We start from the raw sequence: 10,700 nt of genomic DNA, 5'->3' as shown, positions 1-10,700 counted from the left end.
AACAATTCCTGGACCAACTGAGGTTCCATAAGGTGGAGAAGGGGCGTGTAGAGGGATTGGGGGCCCCGATTGAGATGGAGAATTGGTTAAGGTGTAGGAGGGTATGCATTCGGGCAAGGCCCCGGGACCGGATGGGTATACCGTAGAATTTTACAGGAAATTCTCAGAGCTGTTGGGTCCGCTATTGTTGAGAACTTTTAACGGTGCTAAGGAAAAGGGAACCCTTCCCCCGGCGATGTCGCAGGCTCTGATCTCACTTATCCTTAAGTGAGAAGGACCCGTTGCAATGTGGCTCCTATAGGCCGATTTCGCTCCTACATGTAGATGCCAAACTGTTGGCCACGATCTTGGCCACTAGGATTGAGGACTGTGTCCCGGGAGTGATCAATGAGGATCAGACGGGGTTTGTGAAGGGCAGGCAGTTGAACACAAATGTGCGGAGGCTCCTGAATGTGATCATGATGCCCTCGGAAGGGGGGGATGCAGAAGTGGTGGTGGCAATGGACCCGGAGAAAGCCTTTGACCGGGTGGAGTGGGAGTACCTGTGGGAAGTGTTTGGCAGATTTGGTTTGGAGAGGAATTTATAGGGTGGGTTAAATTGTTGTATCAGGCCCTGGTAGCGAGTGTGTCGACGAATCGGCTGCGATCGGAGTACTTTCGGTCACATCGAGGAACGAGGCAGGGATGCCCCCTGACCCCCCTGCTGTTTGCCCTGGCAATCGAGCCGCTGGCCATGGCATTGAGGGAGACCAGAAACTGGAGGGGACTGGTTCGGCGGGGGGGGGGGGGGGAAGCACGGGTTTCACTGTATGCGGATGACCTGTTCCTGTACATTGCGGATCCGGTGGAGGGGATGGGGGAGGTCATGCAGATCCTTAGAGATTTCGGTGACTTTTCGGGGTATATGCTGAATGTTGGGAAAAGCGAGCTTTTTGTGATACATGCGAGGGGCCAGGGAGACTGGGAGAGCTACCGCTCAAGATGGTGGAGAGGAGCTTTCGCTACTTGGGCATTCAGGTGGCTAAGAGTTGGGATGTCCTGCACAAGCTCAATTTAGCGCGGCTGGTGGATCAGATGGAGGAGGACTTTAAGAGGTGGGACATGCTGCCGCTTTCCCTGGCAGGCAGGGTGCAGTCCGTAAAGATGACGGTCCTCCCCAGGTTCTTGCTCATCTTCCAGTGCCTTCCCATCCTCATCCCCAAGTCCTTTTTCAAGCGGGTAAACAGATTACGGGATTTGTGTGGGCAAACAAGACCCCACGTGTTAAGAGAATGTTCTTAGAGCGTAGTCGGGGTGGGGGTGGCTGACGCTGCCGAACTTTTGCAGCTATTATTGGGCAGCGAATATATCCATGATTCGGAAGTGGGTAGTAGAGGAAGGGGGGGCGGCATGGAAGCGGTTGGAGGTGGCGTCTTGCAGGGATACTAGCCTGGGGGCATTGATAACAGCTCCGCTGCTGCTCCCGCCGACACGGTATACCACGAGCCGGGTGGTGGTGGCGACATTGAGGATCTGGCGGTCAGTGGAGACGGCAGAAGGGGGAGGCAAGGGTTTCAGTCTGGACCCCGATACGGAACAATCACAGGTTTGTTCCAGGTAGAATAGATGGTGGGTTCCTAAGCTGGCACAGAGCGGGTATCAAAAGGATGGGGGACTTGTTTATCGATGGGACTTTTGCTAGTCTGAGGGCGCTGGAGGAGAAATTTGGGTTGCCCCCAGGGAATACCTTTAGGTACATACAGGTTCGGGCGTTTGTGAGAAAGCAGGTAGGGAAATTCCCGCTGCTACCTGCCCGGAGGATACAGGATAGGGTGGTCTCGGGCGTGTGGGTAAGGGATGGCAAGGTATTGGACATATACGCGGAGCTGCAGGAAGCGGAGGAGGCCTCGGTGGAAGAGCTGAAGGGCAAGTGGGAGGAGGAGCTGGGTGAGGAGCTACATGAGGGCCTGTGGGCTGGCACCCTGGGCAGGGTCAATTCCTCCTTATCTTGCACCGGGCGCACATGGCAGTGGCTAGAATGAGTAAGTTCTTTGGGGTAGAGGACAGGTGTGTGAGATGTTCAGGGAGCCCAGCGAATCATGTCCATATGTTCTGGGCATGCCCAGCACTTACAGAATTTTGGAAAGTCTTTGCAAAGGCTATGTCCAAGGTCTTGGACACTCGGGTAAAACTGAGCTGGGGAACAGCGATATTTGGGGCTTCAGACGATCCGGGAGTGCAGGAGTCGAAAGAGGCCGGAGTTCTGGCATTTGCCTCCTTGGTAGCCCGGAGAAGGCTCTTGTTAATGTGGAGGGACGCGAAACCCCCAAGTGTAGAGGCTTGGGTCAGTGCCATGGCGGGATTTCTCTGGTTGGAGAGGACAATGTTTGCCTTGCGAGTGTCCTTGCAGGGGTTCTCCAGACGGTGGCAACCGTTCCTCGACTTTCTCGCGGAACGTTAGGTGGAGGTCAGCAGCAGCAGCAAACCAGCAGGTGGTAGGGGTGGTGGATAGATTTTATTTGTAAAGGGCAGATACCCCACCTTGTTTTGCTCATTTGTCAAGTTGTTTTCTTAATTATTACCATGCTTTTTGTTGTTTTCTTTTTGTAGTGATTTGTAAAAATTATTTGAAAAATTTTGAATAAAATTGTTTTTTTTTTATAAAAATAAAAGATTAGACACCAACAGTGCTCCAACAAATGACGACTGATCAGGATGAATTTTAACTATAGACATGGATTGACAAGCTGTTGGGTGGAGGTAGGGGTGGGGGGGTTTGAAGATGCCTGCTCACAGGACACCCAGTCCAATTGAGAGTCTGCACTGTCCACCATGCTGCCAGTGAGCAGCCTGCCCTGAATGAGCAACATGCTGCAGTTTGTAACCTGGAATGTCAGGTGGATAGCGGGCTGACCCAGGCGATAGGCAGGAACGTCGGAGTGGCAGCAGAATTGTTTGGCAGTGGTTCACATTGGAGTGCAGAGCATAGCTGCCCTTCCTGGACCTACAACAATCATTTACATTTTTTGTTTCTTCCTCTTCACCAGCTCTTCTCAAATTTCTTATTTTTTGCTTATACCCAGACTTTGACGCTCAAATATTAATGTTATGGGGGGTGGAGTAGAGGAACTTCTCCCTCATGAAAGAGGGTTTGTCCTAATAAAAAGCTCAAAACACCCATCTTCAGGCATGTTTTCCCTGCAGCAAATGGGTCTCAAGAGCAACACATTAGGCCACACCCACCAAAAAACAAGGATTTAAAAGGGTCTTGTATCTCAGACGTCAGAAAAAAAAAAAATCAGTCCGATCGCCACAGCAACCATCACTGCCTCAGACCTTTCACCTGACCCATAATTTAGGAAGCCCTGCTCTTCGCCTTCGGTTTCAAACTGGAAGATTGTGCATGCACAGGTTCTGCCTAGCTGGTCCTCTGATTTGCATCAACATTCAACATACTTCCTGGGTCCCCAGCCTGCACACAGTAAGGAAGCTCCTGCCCGATTCAGGTAGGCACCAGGATCACCCAGTAGAATGCCCCAGAACAATAAGTGGAACTCACCAACTTTAACAATGCCAATAGCCACCTCACCCATCATAAGAGTTACAATTGGCCTTGGGATATCAGAAAACTAGCAGATGGAAGAGAAGAAGATTGCACATGCAAACATGGTGCCAGGCTAATATTAGAAATGTCCATTATTTTACAAAGGGAAAATAGTAATACTAGAAGGATTAGCTTGGAAAGGAAGCATGGCGTATTTGTGTCCTTGATTTTTCTTCTCTTCCCCATTTCGTTTCCAGGTTTCCATTATTCTTTTTCCAATATATAAAAGGTAAGAGGGAGGCAAAAATAGACATTGGACCACTGGAAAACGTGGCTGGAGAAGTAATAATAGGAAACAAAGAATTGGCAGACGAACTGAATAGTTACTTTGCATAAGTGGAAGATACCAGTGGGATACCAGAGCTCCAGGAGAACCAGGGGGCAGAGGTGAGTGCAGTGACCATTACTAAGGAGAAGGTTCTGGGGAAACTGAAAGGTCTGAAGGTGGATAAGTCACCTGGACCTGATGGACTACACCCCAGGGTTCTAAAGGAGATAGCGGAGGAGATTGTGGAGACATTGGTGATGATCTTTCAGGAATCACTGGATGCAGGAAGGACTGGAAAGCGGCTAATGTAACACCACTGTTTAAGAAGGGAGGGAGGCAGAAGACAGGAAATTATAGGCCGGTTAGCCTGACTTCGGTCATTGGTAAGATTTTAGAGTCTGTTATTAAAGATGAGATCGCGAAGTACTTGGAAGTGCATGGTAAAATGACTGAGTCAGCATGGATTTGTTAAAGGGAGGTTGTGTCTGACAAATCTGTTAGAGTTCTTTGAGGTAACAAGGAAGTTAGACAAAGGAGAACCAGTGGACGTGATTTATTTAGATTTCCAGAAAGCCTTTGACAAGGTACCGCATAGGAGACTGTTAAATAAGTTTAAAAGCCCATGGATTCTGGCATGGAGAGAGGATTGGCTGACTGGCAGAAGGCAGACAGTGGGGATAAAGGGGTCTTTTTCAGGATGGCAGCCGGTGACTAGTGGTGTGCCTCAGGGGTCTGTGCTGGGACCACAACTTTTCACAATATACATTAATGATCTGGAAGAAGGAACTGAAGGCACTGTTTTAAGTTTGCAGATGATACAAAGATCGGTAGGGGGACAGGTAGTATTGAGAAAGCAAGGGGGCTGCAGAAAGATTTGGACAAGCTAGGAGAGTGGGCAATGAAGTGGCAAATGAAATACAATGTGGAAAAGTGTGAGGTTATGCACTTTGGAAGGAGGAATTTTGGCATAGACTATTTTCTAAATGGCGAAATGCTTAGGAAATCAGAAGCACAAGGGGACTTGGGAGTCCTTGCTTACGATTCTCTTAAGGTTAACGTGCAGGTTCAGTCAGCAGTTAAGAAGGCAAATGCACTGTTAGCATTCATGTCAAGAGGGTTAAAATACAAGACCAGGGAGGTACTTCTGAGGCTGTATAAGGCGCTGATCAAACCCCATTTGGAGTATTGTGAGCAGTTTTGAGCCCCGTATCTAAGGAAGGGTGTGCTGGCCTTGGAAAGGGTCCAGAGGAGGTTCACAAGAATGATCCCTGGAATGAAGAACTTGTCGTATGAGGAACGGTTGAGGACTCTGGGTCTGTACTCATTGGAGTTTAGAAGGATCGGGGGGGAACTTATTGAAACTTACAGGATACTGTGATGCCTGGATAGAGTGGACGTGGAGAGAATGCTTCCACTTGTAGGAAAACCTAGAACCAGAGGACACCATCTCAGACGAAAGGAACGATCCTTTAAAACAGAGATGAAGAGGAATTTCTTCAGCCAGAGGGTGGCGAATCTGTGGAACTCTTTGCCGCAGAAGGTTGTAGAGGCCAAATCATTGAGTGTCTTTAAGACAGAGATAGATTGGTTAAGGGGTTATGGGGAGAAGGCAGGAGAATGGGGATGAGAAATATCAGCGATGATTGAATGGCGGAGCAGACTCGAAGGGCCGAGTGGCCTAATTCTGCTCCTACGTCTTATTCTATATATAAACCATGCAGAGTCCCAAATTAAATTTCAGTCTACATTATCTTACTATGTGGAAGAAAACATTTTTTTTCCAAAACAATGCCCATCACCAACATTACTGTTCATTTAGAAGGAGCAAGTTGTCAGTTTTTAATTCGTATTTATTTCACACACTGTAGAAATGTATTAGGCATTTTTAGAACAGTGCAGTCAGTTCAAACAATAGAAGGAAAACTCCGAAACTGGTTTTCAGGGCGAGGTCCAAATAGCCATTACATTGACAAATGGAGACAATTCTCCACAATAAACATTGGAATTAATGATACCTGAAAAAAGTCAATTTTTGAAAAGTTAAGCATGCACCATGCAGTTTAAAGGAGCATTGCCTTTAGGAAAGGTGTTTGGCAAACACTTTTCTTTTGCAAGGGATAGAGAGGGAAGTAGGGATCGGGTAGAGCTCGGAGAATACTATGTCATGGTTGGCAGGCTAATTTCTCACAGAACTAAACATGTTATTACTATGATGTGATTTATGTCAGTGTATTTCTAAACAAAATTTTTTTCCCCAATAACTCAAGTAGATACAAGTACACCACATCACCCGTAGGCCCTCCCCAATGGGGGGTGACTTCCCGATGGTGTGGATCACTTGTGTTTGCATCAACCTCGCGTGGCAGCTGGGGACTGTGTCCAGCGCCGCCACAGTAGGCGCGTTCTGCTGGCGGGGGGGGGGGGGGGGAGCGCTATCTGGCAGGGCGTATCCGCGTGTGGCCGGCACCATGTTGTACGGCGTGACCGCTGCAGGGCGTCGCCATGCGCATGCGCGGCCATGGACCCCGCAATTCTCCGTCCGGTTCTGTCAGGAACACCGTGTGTTTTACATGGTGCAGCTGCTAGGCCCCCACTGGACGGAGCATTGGGGGTGTGGGGGCACCGCCGACATTTTTATCGTAAAACTAGACACATTCTCCGGAAAAAAATCGGAGAATCCAGACCAAAGTTGACGCCGGCGCAGGATCCGTGGACATCCACGACAACAAACATTGCGCCGCACCTGAACCGATTCAGCTACCATTGAGAGGCTAGCACAATCCATTCCAATGAAAAACACCGGGTCGGTGATTGACACTCAGGAGGCTGACAAGCTGCAGCCACATATACACACTTCACTCCCCCCATCCCAGCCAACAAGATGGCACAAAGACGAGATTCACCGACGCCGAGTTTGAGACCTATCTGGATACGGTGGAGGAAAGCGGTTGACCCTGTACCCCGGCCCGGGAAGGAGGCGGCCAGCCGCCGCCGTTCATCGTGCCTGGGTGCAGGTGGCAGAGGTGGTCAGCACCGTCAGCAACACTATCCGGACTAGCCAGCAGTGCCGGGCAAAACTACACAACCTCCTCATGGCGGCCAGGGTGAGTAGGCAGCATTGTGCCCCCAGCACTAACCCCCAACCTACATACCTGTACCCGTATCGCCCCTCCCCCCACAACCCAGCGGGCGGCTGAACCCCCATCCTGCACCACATGCTGGAATCCATACCAGCCACCATGGCCAATGAGGCCACCAGCTACCCACACCCTGGGCTCGGTGTGTCGGACTGTCTCACACTGTCATTTTGTGCCCCCCCCCCCCCCAACCCTGGAGCTAGAGTCCGATGTTGACACTGATTTCCCGTCACAGCTGTCTCCAACACCCTCCACCATCCCAGAGACACTCACCTTGGTTGGGCACTTTAGTGAAGAAGCTCCTGGGACACTGTATCTGACGTGCACCACAAAGCTGCTCTGATACATCAGGTGGAGGTAGGAACTCTCGAGGGGCGGACGTTCGGAGGGCAGCCCGACCCCAGGAACTAGCTGAATTCAAGACAAGTTTTGGGCTTCTGGCACGACAGTCCCATCGATTGTGGAGATACATTCACAAGAGCCAGGGACTACATGATGGATTGTCGGCGATCATCCAGAACCTGCAGGTGGAGGTGAAGGAGTCCAACCATGTACAGGAGGTGATGGTGCCGAAAATACGTGCCACCCAGGCCAACATTGCACAGGTGGAGGCCTTGGGGGCGACGGTTTTGGTTATGGATCAGCACTTCCAAGACCCGGGGCATTCTGTGCAGGCACTGGCCAAGGCCCAGGACAGGGTTGCCGCCGCGCAGGCAGCCATGTTCTACCTGGAAATCGCAGCAGCGCTACTGAGCGTAGGCCAGTCACAGCAGACCATGGTTGGGAACGTCGGCGGCATTGCCCAGGCACTGGCCAACATGGCACAGACACAAAGGGAGGTGGCTCAGTTCCAGAGGGAGATGGCCCAGTCACTGGCTGATGTGACACAGTCACGAAGGTGATGGCACAATAAATAGATGATGTGGCGCAGCCTAGCACTGTGGGGACTCTGGCCTTGGCACCAGTCCCTCATGCCAGGGGTACCGTCGGCTGATCTTGCCTATGCCAGCAGTACGCTCCTCAGCCCCGCCCGGCTACCCTGGGAATTGCTCTGGGTGGGCTGCCTGATGCCCCACCAGTGGGTGGCGACCAGGGGGGGGCAGTTATGGCAGAGGATGGGGTGCGGGGATGGGGGCACGCATACGGTCAGTGTCACTCTGCAGAACCAGGGTCCAAGGTGAGTGGTCAGTTGGGTGCACAGCAAGATGCCTGCCTCGCAGGTCACGGCAATAGTGGTCAGTGTCTGGACACTGCCAGTTCCTTCCGGGATGGGGGGGTCGCCTCTGCCACTCGGCCCATTCCCCCGTCACCCTCCAGCTCTGGCAGGGGCACCCACCCCAGTGTCCGGCCCGGCATCCCACAGTCGTGCCTCCTCTCTCGCCCCGATCAGCCACGACACCAGTTTCACGATTTTTAAAATAAGTGAACCATGCCATCGGGGACTCGGCCTACTAATGAAATGCAAACGGTGTTTACTGTATGTGCGTTCCGGACTGCACTGACACCGCTGTCGAAGTGTCGGATAATTATGATTTGGCGGCAAATTGGCGCCCGCCGCAATTCAGCGTTGGAACATATTCTCCGCCCAATCGCGGTTCCCGATTTCCGCATCAGCCAATGGAGAATCCCGCCCGCTGTGTTTCAGCCCAGCCAGGAGGGGGACAAAGAGTCAAGGGTGCCCCCTTCTGATTCATATCCAGTGACCCCTCCTGAATCATATATCTGTGGTTATGGAGAGGAGATCAGGTTCTTCGGTAATAGTTCCCAGGTTTGAACAACCTGGCAGCATGCTGAAGAGAGCAGCCAGTTAGGCCAAATACTGGAGGGCAGCCGATGCCTTTGCATCTTGGCAAGAACCAGCACCTTGAAGACAAGAGGAGACGGGGAGAAAATTGGCACAAATTATTTTTAGACAAGGCTTGCCAAACATTTGACAGTGCTCCTTTAATAGTAACGTATGGATTATAAGGAATTTCGTAGTGATTATAATAGTCTAGTACAAGTTAAACATGTAAACGAATGATATCTGGCTCAAGCCACTTTGGAATCAAAGATTAAAAACTGAAACTCTTGGTAAAATATTGGCTCCCATTCTCAGGATTCTGTGCATGACAATGAGGCATTTGGATACATGACATGTCACATTTATTGCTGAGGAGACGGGCTACCAAGGAGATGGTGCATCCAGCAAATTTGGAGGGGTGGGGGGGAGTCGAGTGCAAGAACACAAGAAGAAACAATGTTCTCCTGTTTGAAAGATTAAGATCACCAATGCGGGAGAAGAGAGATGTACTATGGAATGTGAACAGGACTGTGTGCAAGGTCACACTGTACAGTGTCAAGACCTACAAAAGAATAGACACAGAGTCTACGCTTCAGGGACACCCGAAAGACGTGAGTATCAGCTGCTTTAGAATGACCAAGTGTTAAAATGGAGTGGAGTGTTGTGTGTATGGTAACAGTGAATGTGAACATTCCAATAGGTCAAGGTGGCTCTCAGCTGGGCGAGATGACAGTATAGACAGCTGAAGGTAAGAGTGTGGGACCATGTAAAGGAACAATGTGAAATACTGAAAGTTGGAGGATCTAACAGAAACCATGGTGGCAATCGCAATGATTCGTGATGGTGATAGACAACCTCATGTGGCATGGCTTTACAGCAAACTTCAGGAACGGGGGCACCCTGTAATTAACTGCACGCTCACTAGTACAATTGGTCCATAGAACTTTTTGAAAACATTTTTTTTTTTTTTTTTTTTTTTTTTTAAAATCACCCCCCTCCCACCAACTCTCAAATTCTTCCCCTCCTTTGGCCTCCTGAAGCGGTTGCATTTTGCTGAGGGACAGCTTTGTGGGGGCAGGTGGGTTTCCAGAATCTATACAAGGTAGGGTTTCTCTACATTTCCACCTTGCACTGCCCATGTCCCTGCCCCATCATCATTGCTGCCATGAAGTAGCAGGACTAATTCAGCCAACACTTAACACTCACCCTGCCTACAGCCTTCAGCCTTTTAAAATAAGCTGGTGAATTAATGCCTCATGGACCAATCGTAGCTGGGCCTAATGCCCAATTGGAAACCCAATGCTTCACTGCTAATGTTACAGTGAAAGAAACTTATTCTTCCTTCAAATTATCCCCTATCAGCTTCTTTTCTCGATCTTACGCCAGTTAAACAAAACATTAAGCCACTGAGGCCTATTAGACACAAAGGCCGAGTTGTGGAGGTTTACAATTCTTGGCTGTTGCAATATAGATCAAAGTTTCAGAAGCTTTGATCAATGGCTAACGTGACCCTCTATATCATCCATAGTCTCTCCTCGTTAGTCAACTTTTTAAAAAACCTATAAACACAGCCCAGGCTGTGTCGGCCGTTAATCATTCATCCGGAGCACATTATCACATTTCCTGCTCGTTTCCAGCTCTTCATGGAAGCAAAGGCTCTCGTGTTTGTTTCTAGATGGCATTTTTTTCCATATTGTTTAAATCCATTGTGAAAGTGAATAGCCCCTTGCATGGCAGTTTAGTCCCATATCTGGGGCATTAACCTGGACACTAAGACTCCTCCGTGTAGTATCCCAGTTTGGCAATAGACATCTCCTTCCTCAGCTTCATCACTTCCCAATACATCTGTTCCACTGCAAAAAAGGTAAGAAAGCAAATTAGAAATACAGACTTAAAAAAGACAGACTTACATTTTAATGGAGACGTTGA

General features: G+C 49.7%; 1 protein-coding gene across 7 annotated transcripts in view; it reads right to left on the bottom strand.

Annotated features, from left to right (window-relative positions):
• Window positions 1-5,680: 5,680 nt before the first annotated feature.
• The window catches only part of rab3il1 (RAB3A interacting protein (rabin3)-like 1), a 216,355-nt gene continuing 211,335 nt past the window's right edge, over window positions 5,681-10,700 (bottom strand). For all 7 annotated transcript variants that reach the window (XM_072466058.1, XM_072466061.1, XM_072466057.1 and 4 more), the window contains one exon: window positions 5,681-10,624. In XM_072466058.1, coding sequence (XP_072322159.1) covers window positions 10,542-10,624 — 83 coding nt within the window. In that variant the 3' untranslated portion in view covers window positions 5,681-10,541. The remainder of the gene's footprint in view (window positions 10,625-10,700) is intronic.

The sequence above is a fragment of the Scyliorhinus torazame genome, chromosome 10 (genome assembly GCF_047496885.1).
Source record: "Scyliorhinus torazame isolate Kashiwa2021f chromosome 10, sScyTor2.1, whole genome shotgun sequence".
NCBI lineage: Eukaryota > Metazoa > Chordata > Chondrichthyes > Carcharhiniformes > Scyliorhinidae > Scyliorhinus > Scyliorhinus torazame.
The sequence above is the reverse complement of the archived record's forward strand: the minus strand, read 5'-3'. Positions and strand labels throughout refer to the sequence as shown.